At 41.5% G+C, this 22,460-nt stretch overlaps 2 protein-coding genes across 2 annotated transcripts in view; both read left to right on the top strand.

Moving 5' to 3' along the window:
- The first annotated feature begins 535 nt into the window (after positions 1-535).
- Positions 536-11,941, top strand: MYOZ1 (myozenin 1). Its single transcript, XM_081074171.1, has 6 exons — positions 536-635; positions 1,800-1,890; positions 3,692-3,870; positions 5,776-6,019; positions 6,390-6,555; positions 7,469-11,941. The coding sequence occupies exons 2-6, from the start codon at positions 1,818-1,820 to the stop codon at positions 7,698-7,700; spliced, it is 894 nt and encodes a 297-aa protein (XP_080930297.1). The 5' UTR covers positions 536-635; positions 1,800-1,817; the 3' UTR covers positions 7,701-11,941.
- A 102-nt stretch (positions 11,942-12,043) lies between these two features.
- The window catches only part of USP54 (ubiquitin specific peptidase 54), a 117,779-nt gene continuing 107,362 nt past the window's right edge, over positions 12,044-22,460 (top strand). Inside the window, 1 exon segment of the mRNA XM_081075067.1 lies at positions 12,044-12,080. The gene's annotated coding sequence lies outside the window, so the exon portion shown is untranslated.

The raw sequence follows: 22,460 nt of genomic DNA, 5'->3' as shown, positions 1-22,460 counted from the left end.
GAAGCACTGGGTTTGGTTAGTTTGGTCCCTTAAGCTGCCGAGATGTGGCCCTGCCAGAGGAAAGAACAAACCATCCAGGAACTTTCCAAGAGTAGTTCCATTGGGAACAGACTTCCCTTCTCCATACACAGCACCTTAAGCGTTCCCACCCAAAAATGCCCCCACATGTCTCTCCAGCTGTGGCCTGGACTGGCTCTGAGTGGCTCTCGGGACATGTTCTCCAGGTTCTTGCTCCCCCACTTTGCATTTCTGCCTCCTACTTGCTGCCTGCCTCCTCTTTCCCTTTCAGTTTTCAATTTCTCCCTGAATGCTTCTTTGGATCTCAGACTCTAGGTGCCAAGGGAGAGTAAGTCCCTGGGCACACTGACCCCTGATTCAGACAGCTTAGTGAGAGAATCCCAAAGCCCTTTCCTCTGTTCCTGAGCCTCTGGGCAAGGAGGGCGGGGTCTTGGTTCCAGGGTCTCAGTACCCCCTGTGCCATTTGAGCTGCGCTCATCATCTCTATTAATAACCACCCTCCCTCCCCCGCTGCCAGTGCTGCCCCCGCCTGCCCAGCTTGGGTTCTTCGGTCACAGTAGCTCGGGCCTCCAAAGCTGCTGGACCCCAGGGAGAGCTGACCACCGCCTGAGCAGCAGGTAAGTGTCCAGCTCTGTGAGCAGAGGCGCTGGAGCCCATTCTGTTGATTGCTGTGTCTGTGTCTGCAGCAGTGACCCTTGATCCCGGGATAGTCGCCCCCTCCCCCATCTGTGTTCAGCTCCCAGCTGTTCAGTTCAGGGGAGCCGCAGAGAGTTGGAAGGAGGGTGGGGGAGTAGAGATATTGGGGGAGGCTCTGGAGAAGTGAGAAAGAGGTCTAAGAGGCGGGCTGGAAAAAAAGAACTTGGTTGAGGCTGAAAGGTACAGGGAGAGTCCATTTAGCAGTTCCTGGCCTCAGCAGACCCCACTGAGTTAGTAGAATTACAGATGTGTTGTGAGACAAGACTCAGCAGAAGACAGCATATTTGCTGAATGCCAGCCTCTGTGAAAGAGGAGCTGGTGTCTGTCTTTTCCCAGCTCGTCCCCCCTCCACTGCCAGAAATTATTGTGATGTTCCTGTCCTCCCTCAATGCCCCGCTGCTATGATATTGCTGAGTTGACATGCATCAAAGTTCAAATGTCCTCTGACACCCCCCGCACCCCCCCCCCGCACCCCAGTTCTGGGGTCTGGGGCAGGAGTGACTGAAAGGGAGCAAGGAGCACTGCTGTGACCTCCAGGCCACATTCCAGCTGGCCCAGTGGAGGAGCAACAACTTCTCCTTCCTATGGAGGCTGTTTTTGGCTGCATCTCCTCGACCCTGGCAGAACATTTTTCTGCCCCCTGGGGGTTGGGGAAGACTGAGGAGAGACCAGAGCTTGGAATGACAGCCCCAATCTGAGATCCCCATGCAAATAAAAACTTCAAATCATGCCAATGAAACCTGGGTGCATTGTCCTGCCTGTGTGTTATTTGCTTGTTTCCCCCCCTGCCCACCAACACTCGGTTCCTAATCCACACACCGTTCTTTGTAAAACAGCTGCAAAGAGGTTGATAGAAGGTAGGGGCAGGGGGTACATCTATAGTTTCTGCCCTGCCTCCAAAGAAAAGAGAAGCCCTAAAGCAGTGGGTTTTCACTATTTGAGGGAATATATACTTCTTTGAAAATCTGATGAAATTGTGTTCCCTGAAGGCCTTAAGCCCAGGTTAAGCAGTGCTGCCTTCCTGTAGACACTCACCTTTCCCAATGCCTGTTCTTCTTCCAACTGCCCCTGCCCACTCTATCCAGGCTGAATCCACCTCCACAATGCCGCTCTCAGGAACCCCAGCCCCCAACAAAAAGAGGAAATCCAGCAAGCTGATCATGGAACTCACTGGAGGTATGACCTGTTTGTACCTACCTAATGTGGCACCTCTGGCACGAGTCCCAGCAATGTCGTAAGGTTTACGTATGTTTTATGGTGAAGAGACATGCATGAGACAAGAGGAATTCAGGGGTGGGGTAGGGTGAGGGATGGTGGTGGTGGTACAAGGAGAAAGGAGTCAACACTGACTACTCACCCTTCCACACTTCTCACCTTGCAATCTGAGACAGTACCCAGGCCATCCTCCCCAGCACAGGTCCACGACAACAGGGCCCACAGGCCAGTGAGGTATGTTTAAGGAAGAAAATATATATGATGGAGATTGGCCTAGAGTAAGGTCTCAAGAAATGATTCATTTCCTTACTTCTTTCCCCAAAGCTAGGGAGCCTGTGTAAGTATTTAAAATGGGAAACTGCTCAGGCATTTTTCCTGGGGGTTGTAGTAGGAGTAGGTGCATGTGACCAGCTCTCCCAATACCTAGAGGCTATTTACAGCGAGAGTTCACTGAGGGAAAGAGTAGGGAAAGGAAATCCAAAACACTAATTCACAAAGATATATGCACCCCTATGCTCACTGCAGCATTATTTACGATAGCCAGGGTATGGAAGCAACTGAAATTCCCATCAATAGACCACTGGATAAAGAAGATGTGGTACATACTACTATGTACAATGGAATATTACTCAGCCATAAAAAAGAATGAAATCTTACCATTTGTGACAACATGGATGGACCTAGAGAGTATTATGCTGAGTGAAATAAGTCAGACAGAGAAAGGCAAATACCATACGATTTCACTTACATGTGGAATCTAAAGAAGAAAATAAACAAACTAAACAGAAATAGACTCATTGATACAGAGAACAAACTGATGGTTGCCAGATGCGAGGGGTTTGGGGGGATGGGTGATAAAGGCGAAGGGATTAAGAAATACAAATTGGTATTCTTACAATTGGTATTCGTCACAAAATAGTCACAGGGATGTAAAGTACAGCAAAGAGAATACAGTTAATAATATGGTAGTCACTGCATAGTGCCAGGTGGGTACTACATTTGTATTGGGGGATCACTTCGTAAATTATATAAATGTCTAACTACTATGCTGTACACCTGAAACTAATATAATATTGAATGTCAACTAACTAAAAAAAAAAAAAAAAAGAAAGTCAGGTGTCTGTACAGAGGGTGCCTTTTAAGAAAGGGAAACTGTATTAAAATTGTAATACTCAATATATACCGATAACAAAAGATGAATACAAGTCACGTTTGACTTCTGCAATTACAAGAGGTGCTCAAAGTGGTTCCCATCAGCGTCCAGACACTTCTGATGACGGCGAACTACTGCTTGAGCAACATTGACCAAAAATATCCACTTGTGTACATTTTTTTGGCATTCCCCCCCCCCTCCCCAGTATTTAGAGGTGGCTGGCTCCATAAGGGGCTCCCCACAGCTTTTGGGCTTTCTCCCAGGCTGTAGCTTCCTCAGTGGCTTCCGCCTATGACATTTTTTCCTCCTTTTGCCTTATAGCCCCATGCCCATGCCCCACTGACCCCATTCACTCTCTTCTCTGCCAGTATCCCCACTGTCTCTACTCTGCAGCCCAGTTCCCATGCTTTCATTCTCTCCAACTCCAAATCCAAGAAATCAAAATCCCTCACAAATTAGACAGAATTAGATCAGACATCACAGGCAGCATCTGCTTCCCTCAGGGGTCTCTGCTGGGACACACACAGCGGTGGGTGGCATCTGCATGCTTAGCCCAGAAAACCCCACTTTCCTCTTCCCCTTGCCTCTTCCTCCCCACCTCCCTGAAAGGTGGACAGGAGAGCTCAGGCCTGAACCTGGGCAAGAAGATCAGTGTCCCCAGGGATGTGATGTTGGAGGAGCTGTCGCTGCTCACGAACCGGGGCTCCAAGATGTTCAAACTGCGCCAGATGCGGGTGGAGAAATTTATCTATGAAAATCATCCTGATGTCTTTTCTGACAGCTCAATGGTGAGTTCAGGACTTTACTACCGTCAAAGCCTCGTGCTCCTGAGGACAACTTCTTGGTAGGCTCTGAATCTCCAAATTATCACCAACCTCCCCTCTGCAAATTTAGAGCCTGTTCAATTCCCAGATATATCAAGGCCTCAACAGCTCCAGGGTGAGTTACAGCCCACCTATGAAACTCAGTCTCTATCTTAGAGCTAGTGAAGTGGGAGGGAGGGAACCACACCCTCAGGGAGAAAATGCCTTCTCAGTATGGGTAAGTGTTAAAGATAGGATTTCCAAATAAAACACAGGAAGTCCAGCCCTGTATTTTAAAGTTGAGATACACACAAATAATTTTTTAGTAAAGTATGTCCAATGCGATATTTTGGACATAAAAAAAACAACAAAACAAGGGCAGTTGGATGGCTCAGTTGGTTAGAGCACGGGCTCTCAACAACAAGATTGCCAGTTCAATTCCCACATGGAATGGTGGGCTGCGCCCCCTGCAACTAAAGATTGAAAACGGAGACTGGACTTGGAGCTGAGCTGCGCTCTCCACAATTAAATTGAAGGACAGCAACTGATGGGTTCTGGAAAACCATACTGTTTACCCAATAAAAATTTAAAACAACAACAACAAAAACAGTCCAGCGGGGGGATAAAAACAAAGAAGGCACTTAAATTTCAGATACACAATGAATAATTTTTTAGTATAAGTATGTCCCACAAAATGTTTGGGGCATAAAAATTAAATTAAATTTAAAAATACAGGACATTCAGTAAAATTTGAATTTCAGATATATAACGGATACTCTCATATATAAATATGTCCCATGCAATATTTGCAGCATATTTATACTAAAAAAGTCTTTGTTGCGTATCTGCGATTCAGATTTAACTGGTATCCTGTAATTTTATTTGCTAAATCTGGCAACCCTAGAAAGAATTAAGTGAATTTTTATGGTCATCTCCTTCTTCAGCCATTCTTTCATCTAAGGATCCCAGATGTGGGGACTGAAACCATCCTTGAAGATCCTATATTCCCTAGTCAGGATCCTTCAAAGAAAGAGAAGTAGGGATTGGAGAGAGGCCAGGCACAAGATGTTATAGCTGACACGGAGAGGCTCTTCTCCATTTCCTTTATTTCCCCTCCACCTTCCCTGGGCAGCCGGCCAGGGGAGAGTGGAAATAGACGCCTATATGGGGCCAGGGGCAGAAGTGTCTGTTGTTGGCCCTTATGTAGAAGTAGAGTGAAGATGCTGAGCTGGTTATATCTAACTTTAGGAGACCAAAAGCCCTCCTTCCTGCCTGGGTCTGGTTACACTGGGTGGAGCACTGGGTTGTGTGTGGTGGGTGGCCAGGAGAGCCTCCTGAAGGAGTTGGCAGGGTTATTTTTAGGCCTTGGGGCTGAATCCAGTGTTGCCCTTTTGGCCACCCTTCCCCCTCCCACTACAATTTCACTGTCAAGAAGTTCTGGTCCCACAAGCACCAAGAAAAGAGAGCAAGAAAAAGAGGGAGAGAGAGAAGAGTTCTATCTGACTAGATGAGGAGGGGGAGGGGGCAGAGAGCTCTCTAGTTCTTCAATTCAAGGCTGAGTTCTCTAGGCCAAACCTATCCTCTCAAAGTTTAGTTGAGCAGAAGTCTTGGTCCTCTTCGCCTTGGTAAGGATGGGAAAGGAGACTGAGTTGCTCTCATCCTGAGGTACAATTGGAGGTACTGAGCCATTGGGGGGTCTAACCCCTTAAAAAGAGTTTAATTTCTCTCAGTCAGGCTATCCATTATCCATCTATTGGAGGGGAGAATCATAGAGGACTCAGTGTCTTTTGGTTGCCATTGTCTGATCACATCCTCCTTGCTACGCATACCTGTGTCTTTGTGTATTCCCCATACCCATCACTAACCTTCCCCTAACTCTGTCCTTTTCAGGATCACTTCCAGAAGTTCCTTCCCACAGTGGGGGGACAGCTGGGCACAGAGGGTCAGGGATTCTCCTACAGCAAGGGCAGCGGTGGAGGCCAGGCAAGGGGAAGTGGCTCTGCCGGACAGTACGGCTCTGATCAGCAGCAGCAGCAGGGCCCTGGGTCTGGATCTGGAGGTACAGGTGGTCCGGGAGGCCAGCCCGGCAGAGGAGGAACTGCTGGCACAGCAGGGGCTGGCGATACAGGAACAGGCAAGTATCTTTACCCAAGAGTAATGTCTGGTCCCTAGAGCAGCGATATCTGCAGGAAGGAAGCCTAAATTGGGTGTAGGGAGCAGGAGAGGCCTGAGATTTCTTGGTGGACTCTATGGGTCCAGGAGAATACAAACATGAATCTATTTCACCCAGAAGCCTTGTCTCTCAGTCACCTTTCTCGCTTTTCAGTTTCAGCCCTAGATCCGACCCCAGGCTGTCATTATTCTGCAAACATTATACAATTACCAGGATGATATACCTTTGGTACTTGGCTCCAGCACCTTCCCTAGTGCAAGGGTATGAGACTAACTTCCACTGGCTACTACCTGCTATTATTTGACTTACTTTTCTCTCCCATGGCTGCCAGGAGACCAGGCAGGTGGAGGAGGAAAACATATCACTGTGTTCAAGACCTATATTTCCCCATGGGAGAAAGCCATGGGGGTTGACCCCCAGCAAAAAGTGGAACTTGGCATTGACCTGCTGGCCTATGGGGCCAAAGCTGAACTCCCCCAATACAAGTCCTTCAACAGGTAGTGGTGATGGGGGAAGGGACAAGATGCATGAGAGTGTGTGGTAACATGTCTTTCATTGGGATGGAAACTTTGGTTCAAATGTTTCAGGAGGCTGAGGAGGCATGGGAGGAATATGGGGACCCTAACTGAAGGCCTTTGCTCTTTTCACTCTAGCTCAGAGAAACAGCATAGTATGATGACAGAAAATTTATTGGGAGGCAGGATTTAAATTTTAGTTCATGGGCCACTTATTAGCTGTGTGGGCATGGGAAAGTCACCCTATTTCTGAGCCTTGGTTGCCTTGACTGTAAAATGGGAGTAACATATCACACATTTAAAGGCCCCTTGAAGGCTCCCGTCTTTCAAGGATGGGGTTCCATTACTGTTCCTGCAGTATGAGTCTAGTCCTTTATACCCTTCCTTAGGGAGGTTTGAATATCTGTTCTTTTGGTCTTCTCCAGACTGTGGATAGTAGATCTGTGTGAAAGTAGGATAGGGAAGTGCTAGAGAAGGGCTTTTGCATCTGGTCCTAAGGAGTCTGGATTTTCCAGGAAATGTTATTCCTCTCTTTTAGGCCAGGTACTATCCACTGGAGGCGGGGTAGGGGTTCTACATTGTACTTTAAGGTAGCCTCAGACCCTTGGGTCTATAATGTTTGGGGTCACTTTTTCTAAAATGCTGGTCTGGGCCACAGCTGCTCATGAGGCTATCTAGTACCAATTAGACTCCTTTTTTCATTATTAGCTTCGAGGAAACAAGGAAACCAGGAAGGGGGAATGGAGTGCTAAGGGAGAAAAAGAAAAAGGAGTGCAGAAGCAATCTCACACTAGAATTCAGAGACTCCCCATCTTCAAAACAGACTAACATCTTACTGATAAAGCTCTGCTCCTTTTGTTCTGGTTTTTAATGAAATAATGTGTCCCTTTTTCAGGACAGCAATGCCTTATGGTGGATATGAGAAGGCATCCAAACGAATGACCTTCCAGATGCCCAAGTTTGACCTGGGACCCCTGCTGAGTGAACCCCTGGTCCTCTACAACCAGAACCTCTCCAATAGGCCTTCTTTCAATCGAACCCCTATTCCCTGGCTGAGCTCCGGGGAGCATGCAGACTACAACGTGGATATTGGCATCCCCTTGGATGGAGAAACAGAGGAGTTGTGAGGTGTTTTCTCCTCTACTTTGCATCAAGTTTCCCCTCTCTGGTTCCAATTTGGAGAGGAAAGCTGAGCAAGATACTCCCATTGTAAATCTAGTATCCTTTTGGGAATGGAGGGAAAAAGAAGGGAGAAATCTGCCTTTCCATCCTTCAGTCTAAGTTCCCACTCCAGCATCCTTCCTCACCACCTCAGAGCTCCCCTTCCACTTTCTCTGTATGGAAACTGTTCTTTTATGGAATTTGCTCCACCACCGGTAACAGTCAATAAACTTCAAGGAAATGACCTCATTCTTCCTCTGATATTTGAGGGCAGACGAAAACGGAGGCTAACAATGCACAGAGACTAATTAAAGTCAAATACTAAGCATTCATGATTCAAACTTCAAGACCAGACCTGAGCTCTGGTTACTTACGCACCCACACCCACATCCACACCCAAGAAACCACATTCATAGGTGTATACAAAGGCATTCTTATTCAACAGTAACATAAGACAAATAATCACGCACAGACACACGTACTAGTCCATATGTGGGCACAGCTAAGAAGCTATTGTGTGCTGTGGTTAGGAGGTAGGTGGTAGTGACCCTGCTGTTAGTTCTCTTTTTGTAGCTGATTAGAAAATGGGATAATCAGGATTAGCCAGTTATTACAGAATTAGAAGTGCCATAAAGTTTCCAGATGACATCAGAGTGGGCTTAGGAATATATGTCAAAGGTTACGGTTTCCCAAAAGCATGAGATAGAATAGGGAGCCATGTTGGAATTCAGAAGTGAGAGAAACCAGCTGTAGTACAGTAGGCCTGGCTCTGTACTAACATAGCAAGAAAAGAACTAAGGGTCATGGGGGCACTGCAGTGGTGTCCAGAAAGCAATGCGATTGGGAAGAAAGCATGAGAGCCCAATAGGAATGAGTAACATTACTCTTTTTATTGATTTCAAGCATGAGGTTTCTTTAGAATCCCAGACTTACTCCTATGTTCTACAAAGTAAGAAGTGATGCAGACCAGGAAGAATAAAGAGATGACTCAATAGGTTCTGGGAAAATAAATTCTGAGAGCTGGCTGAAGTCAGCCAACTTCTCTTTTTTTTTTAAATTAAATTTATTGGGGAGACAATTGTTAGTAAATTTACATAGATTTCAGGTGTACAATTCTGTATTATATCATCTATAAAACCCATTGTGTGTTCACCACCCAGAGTCAGTTCTCCTTCCATCACCATATATTTGATCCCCCTTACCCTCATCTCCCTCCCCCCACCCCCTTTACCCTCTGGTAACCACTAAATTATTGTCTGTGTCTATGAGTTTTTCTTTCTCATTTGTTTGTCTTGTTCTTTTGTTGTTTTTGGTTTATATACCACATATCAGTGAAATCATAGGGTTCTCTGCTTTTTCTGTCTGACTTATTTCGCTTAGCATTATACTCTTAAGATCCATCCATGTTGTCACAAATGCTCCTATATCATCTTTCCTTAACGCCGAATAGTATTCCATTGTGTATATATATCACAACTTCTTTATCCATTCATCTATCGAAGGGCAGTGAACCCTGTCTTGGCTGTGTTTCCATGTCTTGGCTACCGTAAACAAAGCTGCAGTGAACATTGGAGTACACGTGTCTCTATAGAGAAATGCTTTCAGATTTTTTGGGTAGATACCCAGGAGAGGGATTGCTGGGTCATATGGTAATTCTATTCGTAATTTCTTGAGGAACCTCCACACTGCCTTCCATAGCGTCAGCCAACTTCTTGAGCCATTAAAGATTATACTAATTTGCTAGACTCTGCATAGACTGATTCAATTTTCATGGACCTTGGGTCACATGATATTTATCCTGGTCACGTTCCTTTACAAACTAAATAAATTTCAGGGGCTTCATACGTTCTGTGAACTTGTACACAAAACTCTACTTCTACATGCATTTTTCTAAGTAGAGTGTTGTCATAGTTTGGATTTCCCCCTAAACAGATCCTGGAACAAAGGTTTGGATACAAGTAGCTAGCATGGGAGGTGATCCCAGAATCCAAGCAGTATAAGGGAGAAGAAAGCCAATAAAGGTGACTTGAGCAATTGGGGCTGAATCCCACTGGGGACTCTGGGAAAAATACTATTCAAACTGTGGTCCACGGACTGGCAGCAGCATTATCTTCTGGGAGCTTGGTTAAAAGTACAAACTAAAGAATCTGTAGCTTATTAAGCTCTCCATGCGTAATAAGAGAGCTTAAGTGATGCTTACCCATTGGTAAATTTTGAGAAACACTACATCAGAATTGCCACACTGAGAGGGGAGGGAACTGGAATATTTAGCCACCAAATCCCATCTCTCATTGGTTGTGGATTGTTACCAGGAATGTTAACTCTGCTGGCAATTCCAGATAAAGGTGTTTGAGGTAGGAAGCTATGGGCTTGTGCAGGATCTGTCTACCAAAGTTGTAGTGAACTCTGAGGTGGACTGAGGGAATATGGTCAGGGCACAGATAGGATCTAGATAAGGCTTCACAGCGTTCATCTGATTCTCATGTTTGAAAGTCTCTGAGCCCTCCCAAAAAGTTACGGACTATATTTCTTTAACAAATGTTTATTAAGTGCCTACTGTATACCAGGTACTTACCAGGTCAGGCATCAGAGGTACAAAGGCTAGTAACAACTCATGTGACAAAGAGATTTCACAGTCAATCATAAAATACTTATTAAATGCATACTCTTAAAGTTGGGATTAAAAACAAAAAGTCCAGCATCTGCTAGTCAACAGCTCTGAAAACCTAGAAACTTAAGTTTTTCCAAACTCAGAATGTCTGAAATCTTAAATATAACGAAAAATCATGATGCAAGCTTATTAATTTACAGGAAGCCCAGGTTGGTTATGAAATTATTTTCTTAGTATAAAAGTCTACTTGAGAGTCAAATTATTATCAGAAGACGCAAGGGTGGTTTAATGCATTAAAGTGCGCACTTGCACAGGATCTAGCCAGAAATCCAGTCAAATCCTAAAGTTTTGCTATCTCTTTGCCTGGACATTATTCTTGTGTTAAAACATCCTTTCTTTAGGCCATCTTTTATTGTTACTTGCCTAGCCTCTGTAGCCATCTGAGTTAGCAACTTTAAGGGTTTCTTATACATAAACCACATGCCTATAATACTGTGCCCCTAACCTCACCCAGATAGCTCATTCCCTCTTCTAGGGTTCAGAGATTTGCGGTCCAATACTGTAATCACTAGACACTCGTGGCTTTTAGGCTTTTAAAATGAGCCTAGTCAGAATTGAGATGCTCTGTGTATAGAAACACTGGCTTTTGAAGACTTAATATGAAAAAATAAAATATCTCATCAATAACTTAAAGATATTGATTACATGTTGAAATATTTTGGGTTAAAAATTAACTAAAATTTCCTATTTCTTTTAAGAAATGTGGATACTCGAAATTTTAAATTGCATAATGCGGTTTGCAGTATATTTCCACTGGACAGCAGTGGTCTAGACTATGAGAGCTATTCAGGGGCTGTGAGAGAAGGAATACATTCTCCATTTGTTATTTCTATTCCTTTATTTGTTCCCCTCTGTTTTATTCTTCCTTGACGACCGGCGTTGTCTACCTCCTGTTCCAGATGTTACTGTCTGCATTTACAGTTGTCTGGGAGCAGAGACGGCACGCCCTCCAACTTAAATGTTGACAGAGTCAGTAAGTCAGAAGGATGTGTCCACAGGGCAGCAAGCAAGTGCCAAGTTCAAACCTCACACCTGTGCCTGATTTAAAAGACAAACTTGCGTTGCCTATTTGAGTCGGGCTAACTGACGGGCGGTGTGGCACCAGCGGAGAAACATAAACATTGCTGTGGAGTCCAATCCCATTTGCAAACCACAGTAGGGGAAAAAAACGTATGAAAACTTCCGTATGAAGGAAGGTAATGAGGACACGGGAAGGTCAATTTCTGTCTTGCTTCATCCCTACTCCGCATGCAGAAGGAAAATGCCGGGAAAACGGGAACTTCGGCTAAAGGCGACACTGCTCTAAGTTGGAGGCACTTGGGCAACGAGCAGGCCACATCCCTAGTTATTCCAGCGGGGGTCCGCTACCCTAACACCCCCCAGCTCAGACCGTCCCGGCTGCACTAGTTTCCGACTCTCCGGCCGGCTCCACATTCTCCCTCGCTCTCGCCCACCTCTACACCTTCCCAGGCCACCCCTGAAACGCCCCGCAGTCGCCATTTTACCCAATGCTATCGCGAGACACTCAGCCGTCGGGAGCCTGACTCATGTATGTACTTTCTTGCGAGACGTTCTCCTGGGTTGTTCTCGCGGAGGAAAGTGTCGCGAGAGCTGGTTGCCTTGGCTCCCTGTAGCTATAGCAGCCGCGGCGGTTAAGGATGCGGCGGCAAGAGCGGTGAGTGCGACACCCTCAGGGGGGCGGGGCTGGAGGGATCGGGGTGCAGGGGGAGCGCCCAGGGAGGGGGCGGGGAGGGTCGGGTCACGGGGGGAATGGGCGCGAGTGTGACGTGTAGGGAAGGACCCAGGTCTAGTGGGCATAGGGACTGGGCGCCGGTCTGCACTGGGGCACGCGGGGAGGGCTGCAGCTGCTGGGAGGTCTAGGGGGAGGAACGGGGTGGAGCAGGGTTCAAGGGGCAGGGGCCAGAGCGTGGAAGCCTGTGTGTGTGTGTGTGTGTGTGTGTGTGTGTGTGTGTGTGTGGTGGGAGGGAGAGGGTTACCGGGACTCAGAAATGGTTAAAGAGACCGGACTACATCGAGGAATAAGTGGTAAGAAATGGGGTACAGCTAGGAGGAGGGTATGTTGAATGGGAGCACCGAGGTTGGGCCCGCTTTGCTTTGCACTGGTGGGGATGCGTGTGCGTGTGTGTGCGCGTGTGTCAGACCTTCGCAGCTCCCGGGGGCCCCGCCGGAGGCTAGTCCGGGACTTGAGGCGCGCCAGGACCTGCGTCCTAAAGAGCTTGGCGGGAATGGTGGCGTCCCGGACCTTCGCCTCCCGTCCTCCCAAAGAAATCCCCCACGGACTTTGAGATATGAAAGGAGGTTGCTGGTGAGCTAGTATTAGTTGGGAAGGTTCTTTCGGTGGACAGACTGAGTGGGAGAATGAATGATTGCTGCTCTAAGATAAAGTGTGGGGTGGGAGCGGGAGAGAACTGTTTGAGAGAAGAAAAAAAAAACACCAACCTCAGATGTGCTTCCTCTGGAGCGCATTGAGTTGGAGGAAGGGGGTGTGTGCTGAGATCACGTTTCTTGCCAGATTCATTCAATTGTAGAATTCCTTTACAGTATATTTAGGAAATTATATACGCAGTGTAAAATCAGCTTAGATGATACAGTGAAAGAACGTGCAGTACGACACTTAAACCTTCCACGAATGTAACTTACAAACTAAGAAAAGTGTTTTTATTGCAGCAGCAGCAGCCGCAGATTGAACACTAGGGATAGTTTTAGTTACTCGAATGTAAAACCTAGTGTTGCCAAAGTGTGCTTGTTTAGGTTATTTGCCTTTTAAGAAATGGATTAGGTTTTATTTTAGGAGACCAAACAAGTTTTGAATACCTGTCAACCTGGAAATAAAAGGAGTCTCCCAAGAGTTAAAATCACCGAGAGGGCAAAGTGTTTAGTCTGAGACTCAAGAACTGTTCTGGAGACCTCAGGTTTGGACTACTTTGTTTGTTAAAATCTTATTTCTAGTGGCTTCAATTCAGGCATAAAAATAATTTATCCAGTTTGATCTACAGATAACAACTTTCTGATAATTTTTCTCACTACCTTTTATAAGTATAAATGTGCAAGGGATAACCTCTCTTTGATTATGTAACTGGATTTTTCCATGTTGAGGTTCACAAATTCATTAATTAGAATAATGGCTTTTAAATTTTTCTAGAGCTAGCCTTGATGTGGTTAGTCTTTGAACCTATTTATCTGATACGTTTTAGACTAAAACTTTTCATTTGTAATGTTAATAGCTAAACTTGAAAGTGCTTTTTTTGAGGCAAGATTTATGTGGTAGAGTCCCAAAGATTTCTGCATGAATCCATTAACGAGCTTCACTGAGTTCCTGTTATGTGTAGAGTACTGTGTGTAAGGCATTGCAGGGGGAAAAGATTAATTAATTCATTTATCCATTCAACAAACATTTATTGAGACCTATTTTGTGTCTGATTACTAAGCTTTCAGGATACAAATACAAGTAAGCCTTGCTCTCTGCCTTGAAATTGCTCAGACCCTAGGAAGGAGAGTAATAGAGAAACAAATAATTACAGTGTAATAAGCACACAATACATGAACACACGCTAATGAAACAAGGTTCTGTCCCTGAGCAGTTTACTGTGTATATATCATAGTAGTTGACTATCCTGTATCAGTAAAACACATACTACATTTCTCAGAAGAGATGAAAGTTAGAATAGAAACGGGGTGAAAATTCTCGGGTAAATTCATAATTTAATAGTTTTTTTTAGTACTCTTAAAATAAATATCACTAAGCATCTTAAGTCAATAATAATAATAGTAATAATAGTAATAATAATGATTATAAGCACAATAGCTAACATTTGTTGGGTGATTATTAATGTGCTAGGCACATTATCTCATTTTATTTTCACAGCACCCTGCTCTTCAGCTGCTACTAATACTTCAATGTTAAAAATAAGAAAACTGAAGATTAAAAAATTAAAAAGTTGCCAAAGATTACAGAGCTGGTAAATGTCAGATTAGGGAGTTAGAAATAAACGTGATTGGAAAAACCTAAGCAAGATTCCTTTCTTTTGCAGAAAGGGAGCCTTGGGATGTGGGGAGGAGGGCAGAGATTGAAGGTGGAATTGGACAGAAGACCAGAATTCAATCTCTGTCTTTATTCATAGATTTTCCTCTATCAAATATTTATACGCATATGGGGAACGAATTTCAATATTAGCATGATGCTAAATATGAAATTTGTATTGTACAGAGAATTGAGTAAATCACCATATTCATGTTGGATATAATTGTACAGGGAGCTATGTTTGGGAAAATAGTTGTAATAAGCAGTTAACATTTATAAGCTTCCAGAAAATGATCATTTTAACCGTGGAGATGGTTATCTATATTCATACTGTGTTTCCCTAAAAGTAAGACCTAGCCGGACCATCAGCTCTAACACGTCTCTTGGAGCAAAAGGTCTTAATTTTTGCTCCAAAAGACGTGTTAGAGCTGATGGTCCGGCTAGGTCTTATTTTCGGCGAAACACGGTATATATGGCAAGTGTTAATTACAGTAGACTTTAAAGGATTAAGTCAAATTTTTTTATACTGCAATTTTTTTGTATTGAGAAAAATATATACATATTACATGTATTTATATATTTGCTTTCATATTTTTTTAAGCTCTATATTTCAGACTCCAAAATCTGATTATCTGGTTGAAATTCAAATTTTATATCTTAGTACATGGTTTCTTTAAAAATCTGAGAAGGAAAAATATCATCAGTGTAGTGTTGATACTTAGTTCTAGACTTACTTAGTTGAATGCTTAAAAGTCAACTAGTCCAGTCCATCCTTTTATACTGAGGAAACTAAATCCTAGAGAACTTTTAAATGACTTGCCCAAAGTCATATAGCTACAATGTCCCAGGTATTCTGATTTCCAATTCAGTGTTCCTTCTACTGTACCACATTGCCAAATTATACTTAATAATTGCTGTACGTTAAAGATAATTGAGAGTTTTAGATGCTCCCAGCTAATTTTAGGAAACCAGTTATATCAGGAGGCTATAGATGACAGAACAAACTAATTACTTGTTTCCCTTATACTGTATTTACACTTCTTATACTTAGGATAAATGCATTCAGATAATTTATTCAGATGCTTCCAACATTTGGTTTGTTATAGCACTGTTTTCATTTTTTCTGTGCCCAGCTGTGGTGCTGGCCCATTTTAATCAATGTTTAGTGTCTTTAAAAATGGAGTTGTACAACTATGTTATAATACACAGTATTCTTAAGAAATACATGTAGATTTGATGGTGAGTCCATGATGCAGTTCTTTTTTTTCATTGAGTTGAGTTTCTGCAGCAGCTCCTCATCTGTATAGATTTTAGATGGAATAGCGTGTGGGTGTGAATGAGATTCTTGTGTTTTCTAACACCTTTTAACTAAGTGAGCCGGGTGCTTACTTTTTTTATGTGAGTTATTTTATTTTATTATTATTTTTATTTTATTGGGGAAGGGGAACAGGACTTCACTGGGGAACAGTGTGTACTTCTAGGACTTTTCTTTTTTTCCAAGTCAAGTTGTTGTCCTTTCAATCCTAGTTGTGGAGGGTGCTGTTCAGCTTCAAGTTGTTGTCCTTTCAGTCTTAATTGTGGAGGGCGCAGCTCAGCTCCAGGTCCAGTTTCTCTTGCTAGTTGCAGAGGGCGCAGCCCACCATCCCTTGCGGATTCCAGGAGTTGAACCGGCAACCTTGTGGTTGAGAGCCCACTGGCCCATGTGGGAATCGAACTGGCAGCCTTCGGAGTTAGGAGCATGGAGCTCCAACCGCCTGAGCCACTGGGCCGGCCCTATATGAGTTATTTTTGAGGTATTGAGACATTTTTCCAAAAAAGATTTAGAGCAAGAGAATGAGATGAGAGGAAGGGCCCTGAGGGCTAAGAATGGAACTTCTTCTCCAGGTGGGTTGAAAACTGAAAGAGCAGTTTATGATATGTGAAGAGGATAATAGTCTAAAAGCATTCTTTAACTCTTCATCCTCAGGAGAGCTAGAAGTTCTTTTCTTCTGCTTTGATACACATACCCTCTGGAAAGGTTCTATCCATTTACACTCCTACAGGGATTAGTGGGGAAAAGTATTAATTTCCTTCCAGCTTAAATTAGCAACAGTAAATAGAGACTCAAGGAACAAACCAAAAAACAATTTACATGGTAGGTAAAAAGTAACATCTTATTTTAAATTTCCATTTCTTTGATTGCCTGTAAAGTCGAACATTTTGTCATATTTATTATTTTTCTTGACTGGCTGTTTTGTTTTTTTAAAAGCACTTAAAATTTTTAATAAGTATTTAAATTGTACACTTAAAATACTTTAAAGAGAACAAAGAATACATTCTTTCAAAAATAAACTACTGTATCTATATAGGCTAAGGAATATAGATTCCCCTTCCAGAAATATCTTGTTTGGTGGTTTTTCTTCCAGTCCTTTTTGTATGTGTTTATACTTTATATATCTATTTATAGCTTTTTTAAATCAGTGGAATGATAATGTATTTTTTTTGCAGTTCTTTTTTTTTTTTTTTTAAACTTAGCAGTATACCTTTGAGAGATCTCATCCTGTCAGTACACACTTTTTAATAGTTGATTGTATTTCGGCTTGAATTACTGTAATTTATTTAACTGTTCCTTTATCCATGGACATTTAAGTTGTCCCAGATTTTTGCAATTACCAACAACACTAAAATGAAAATCCCTTATTGTCTCTTGTGCACATGTTCTAGACTGCCTCTAGAGTAGGTGCCTAGAATTGTTGCTTAAAAGGTATGCCTGCTTTCAGTTTTGAAAGATACTGCCGATCTGCCCTGTATATAGTCTGTACCATTCTGCATTCCACCAGCAGTTTATGAAAGTGGAAGCTCCATGCCTATATCTTTTTTTTTTAATTTATTGGGGTGACAATTGTTAGTGAAATTACATAGATTTCAGGTGTACAATTCTGTATTACATCATCTATAAATCCCATTGTGTGTTCACTACCCAGAGTCAGTTCTCCTTCCATCACCATATATTTGATCCCCCTTACCCTCATCTCCCTCCCCCCACCCCCCTTACCCTCTGGTAACCACTAAACTATTGTCTGTGTCTATGAGTTCCTGTTTCTCATTTGTTTGTCTTGTTCTTTTGTTGTTTTTGGTTTATATACCATATATCAGTGAAATCATAGGCTTCTCTGCTTTTTCTGTCTGACTTATTTCGCGTAGCATTATACTCTCAAGATCCATCCATGTTGTCACAAATGTTCCTATATCATCTTTTCTTACCGCTGAATAGTATTCCATTGTGTATATATACCACAACTTCTTTATCCATTCATCTATCGAAGGACATTTTGGTTGTTTCCATGAAAGTGCCTATATCTTTACATACTTGCCAACATTTGATGTTGTCAATCTTGTACATTTTTGTCACGTAATATAACAGGCAAAAAATTTTCTTTTAATTTTTAGTTTCCAGATTACTTATTTAAAAAATAATTTTAAAAATTTTCAATTAACAGTTGACATATATTATTAGTTTCAGGTGTACAACATAGTGATTAGACATTTATATAATTTATGAAGTGATCACCCTGGTAAGTCTAGTACCCATCTGACATCACATACAGTTATTACAGTATTGATTATATTCCCTATGCTATACTTCCCATCCCTGTGACTATTTTTATACCACATTTCCCCCCAAAATAAGACCTAGCCAGACAATCAGCTCTAATGCATCTTTTGGAGCAAAAGTTAACCGGGTCTTATACCGGGTCTTATATTAATTTTGCTCCAAAATACACATGAGAGCTGATTGTCCAGCTAGGTATTATTTTCGGGGAAACACGGTAACTGGCAATTTGTACTGTTTAATCCCTTCCCCTTTTTCACCTATCCCCCTTTCCAGTTTACTCATGAGTTTCAGCATCTTTTTATGTCTTTATTGGCCGTTTATGTTTCTATGAAATTGCTTGTTCTTTTCTTTGTCTGTTTTTTAACTGGGTTGTTTTCTTTTACCTATTGATTAACAAGAACTTTTTATATGTATACGGATACAATTCTGTACTTTTTATATATATTGCACATATTTTTCTAGTGTGTTACATTATAGTGTCTATTGATGTACTAAAATTTTTATATTTCATAGTTATATCTTTTTGTAATGGCTTCTAGATTTTGAGGCTTAAGAAGGCTTTTCCAATCCCGAAATTATGAAAATATTCTGTTTCATTGTAACACTTTACAGCTAAAAAATATTTAGCTCTTTAATCAATCTGGAATTTATTTTTGTGTGTTTTGTGAGGTACCTTTTTCTCCAAACATGCAATTAACCCAATCCTATTTATTGAGTATCCTATCCCTGTCTTCACTGATGTGAAATCTTATCTTCATCATGCTCTAAAATGTCATATATACATATGTTAGTGTGTTTGTTTCTCACTTTCTTTTCAGTTGATCTGTTTATTTCTGGGCCAATACCACCCAGTTTAATTATTGTTGACCTATATATAGTATGTTTGAAGGTTAGGTTTCCTCTCAGTCTTAGAATATATGCAAGAACAGATTTTCTTTTCTTTCTTTTGGAAATGGACTTTCAGGTTTCATTACAAATAAAAATTCTTTTGTGATAGTAATTGGGATTGATCACAAGTAGACAGATTACTTACTTTATGGGAGCATTTATATTTTTATAATATTGATATGATACTTCCCATTTATAAACAGGATATTCTCTACTTAGGTTAAAAAAAATCCTTCAGAAAAGTTTACAGTTCTTTTCATATTGGTCTTGTACATGGTTAATTTCTAGGTATTTTATAGTTATTGAAAGTTATGGCAATTGGGATCTTTTACCTCAAGACATTTCAAAATTTGGTTATTACTGGCATACAGGACAGTTATTGATTCTTCTTTGTTGATCCTGAATTGGATTACCTTATATTCTTTTATTAAATATGATTTTTCATTTGGTTCTTTTGGATTTTCAAGATAATCACATTTTCTAGCTGTTTATGTCTTTGCCAATTTTCATTTTGTTTTCTTATTTTGAGATGTTTTAAAGCTATAGTAAAAATATTAATCCTTTGTCATATAGCTTGCAATGTTTTTAGTTTACTGTTTGTTTTTATGGGAAACCTCTTGACCATCATTGGGTAAAACACTAGAATGTGCATTGTAATGTTTTGATGTTGTCTTAACAGTTAGAAAGTTCTAAGAAGGTTAGAATTCTTTAAACAAACCAAGTCTGGTGACTAAAACTATGAATTAAAATGAGGGGAAAAATACCACTTCTGGGTACAAATTAGATTTGACTGTAAAATTCAGGAACTCATTTAATATTATTATAGTGATGTGCCATTTGAGTTAAACGAGTTGAATTTAAATTTGGGGAGACGATAGCTGAATAAAATTGATCAGGTTGAAAATCCACAATAAGATATATAAATAATAATTGTATCAGATATTTAATCATATATATAGAAGAAACTGGTTTTTCTCATTGTTGTTATGCTTGGGGGGAAAATAATTCTTTAGGAGCAATGATCCCTCACAGCTCTCTTCTGAAGGGAAATCCTGACATGTGGACATTTCTGAGTTTAGCATTGAGAGGGAGGTGGGCACTGGGATAAAACAAAACTTGGGTTCCATTCCAGTTTTCAGTTATTGGCATTGTGATCTTCAGCTAATTAAGTGACACCCCCCTCTGTAAAATAGGGTGCTCAAAAATGGTAGCTATTAATTTTCAGACAATGGTATATAACATCAAATAATACCATTTACTGCTCAAAATTGATACTGCCGAAAGCTCTGTTACGTGGTGTAAATATTTGATGAAAAAGAAGGCATGCTGTAACTAAAAGGGTCTGAATTCATGTGTTTGCTGCTGAACAACCAATAACATAGATCCAGTTAGATCAGGGGTCAGGAGAACCAAGAACTAGTGTGGGGGCTGAAAAATATATAATACTTTCCCTCTCATTTTCTGAGTACTTCTAGCTGGGCTAACAATCAAATTAACAGGGACAGATTAACAGGAGAAAATCAAATTTTAATATATGCCTGTGGGGAATTCACATAAGCATAAAAATTCCAAAGACAGAAAATTGGGTATATATGACATTTTGGACAAAGGAGAAAAGGAGCAAATGGGGTCTTAGATTTCAAAAGTGAGAATGGGCCATGTATAGGTAATTGAGGAAGAGTGGAACATTGGCAGGTGCATTTTTGCTAGGTACCTGAGAAACAGTGGGACTCGGGGTATCAAGCTTACAGGCCCCTGCCTAAAGCCCTCCTATTTACTGTACATAATTCCGATCAGGCCAAGGCAAACATCCTGATTTCTCTCCTGAAGCAGGTTTTTCTATCTGAATCTCTTGGGCTGGAAACGGGGGAGGGTCAAAGGTTCTTTCTGAGTCTTGTTTTTTAATAACCAGCTTACAATCAATATCCCAAAAGGCAAAACTTTTGGTCCCCTTCACTATATAGCATCTCTTCTGCCTTCTCCTTACAGCTTTAACTATCCTTTTAATTACATGGTATGAATAGAACACATTTTATTTATCCATTCAACAGTTGATAGACGTTTAGGTTGTTTCCACTTTGTGGTTATTATGGGTGAGGCAGATGAGGTGCTGAGCCCACCAAATGAGGATACTAAGGGGTATGTGAGTGCAGAATTTAAAGAGGCACTTACTCTCGTGTTGACCCTGAGAATGAGAGCCTCCTTACACTTTGTACCTGGGAGCCTCAAGTATCCTACCGTAGTCCTGGCCGGGGATGACACTCTCCTTCATCCTCACCGAATACCAGCCACTTTTAAAAACTGAATAAAAAATTACACTTCCGCTCTTTGTCACTTTCCTGTTCAACAGCGTTCAGTGGTCTAACATTAACTATCAAAGACTGACCTGTGATTCTAGCTTTTTTTCTAGTTATCTCATCCTTTCAGCCAGTCTAAACCACTTTCTGTTCCCGAAACAAATCGAAAGGTTTCCTGTTTTCTTGACTGCTCATGCCATTTTTTCACCTGGAACGGATGCGCTGATCGAAATCTGTTGGTGGTGTATCGATCAAGATGAAGCAACTGTTTGAACCAACGGGGCTAATCTTGTTCAGACTCTAGTTCCCACGTATTAGAAATCATCTGTAGAGCACAGCTGTTTTCCGGGGAAACTAGTGAGGAACTTCCTAACTAGGTTTCTTACTCAGAGTGCTAAAAGACCGAAGTGTCCCTATCAGGACAAATTCTGCAGTTATTGGTTCAAACTTGTTTTTCCTACAATTTCTTCAAAGTGCTCAACTGTGTCCAAGCAGAGCCCGAGGGTACTACTGACATTATGCAACTGATTCGTTTGTGCCAACCTCTGAGATAAAGCCATGTAAAGTAGAAGCCATTAAAAAATAAAAACAAGTCATAGGAATGCATGTACATTGTTTAAAAGTGAAATAGTATTTTAAGGCTTGTAAGGAAAAACATCTTTCTTTTGCCCTACTCTTCCTTAGGTACTCCTGAGTTTTGTTCTTCAGAACACTTTTATTTACATTTTTTTTTCAATTAGTTAACATTCAGTATTATTTTATATTAGTTTCAGATGTACAGCATAGTGGTTAGACATTTATATAATTTATGAAGTGATCCCCCAATGATTTTTGGAGCACTTTTAAATGTTGCCTTTTTTTTTTTGGTATTTACCTCTGTATATATTTCTAAATGATATGCTTTAAATGCTATTTCCTATACTCCCTCCCATATACATACACAATTTCTCTCCCAATGTATGTATAATACATTTTTTTGGTTTGTTTGTTAAATCACTTGTGGTAAGCAGAATAATGTGCTCCCCCCCAATCTGTCCACATTCTAATCCTTGGGACCTGTGAGTATGTTCCCTTACATGGCAAAAGTGAATTAAAGTTGCATATGGAATAAACGTTGCTAAATCAGATTATTTTAAAATAGGGAGATTATCCTGGATTATCCAGATGCGTTCAATGTAATTAAAAGGATTATTAAAAGTGGAGGAGGGAGGCAGAAGAGATGCTACATAAGGA

This window comes from Rhinolophus hipposideros, assembly GCF_964194185.1.
Source record: "Rhinolophus hipposideros genome assembly, chromosome: 15".
Taxonomy (NCBI): domain Eukaryota; kingdom Metazoa; phylum Chordata; class Mammalia; order Chiroptera; family Rhinolophidae; genus Rhinolophus; species Rhinolophus hipposideros.
Note: the sequence above shows the minus strand (reverse complement) of the source record. Positions and strands in the feature narration are given on the sequence as shown.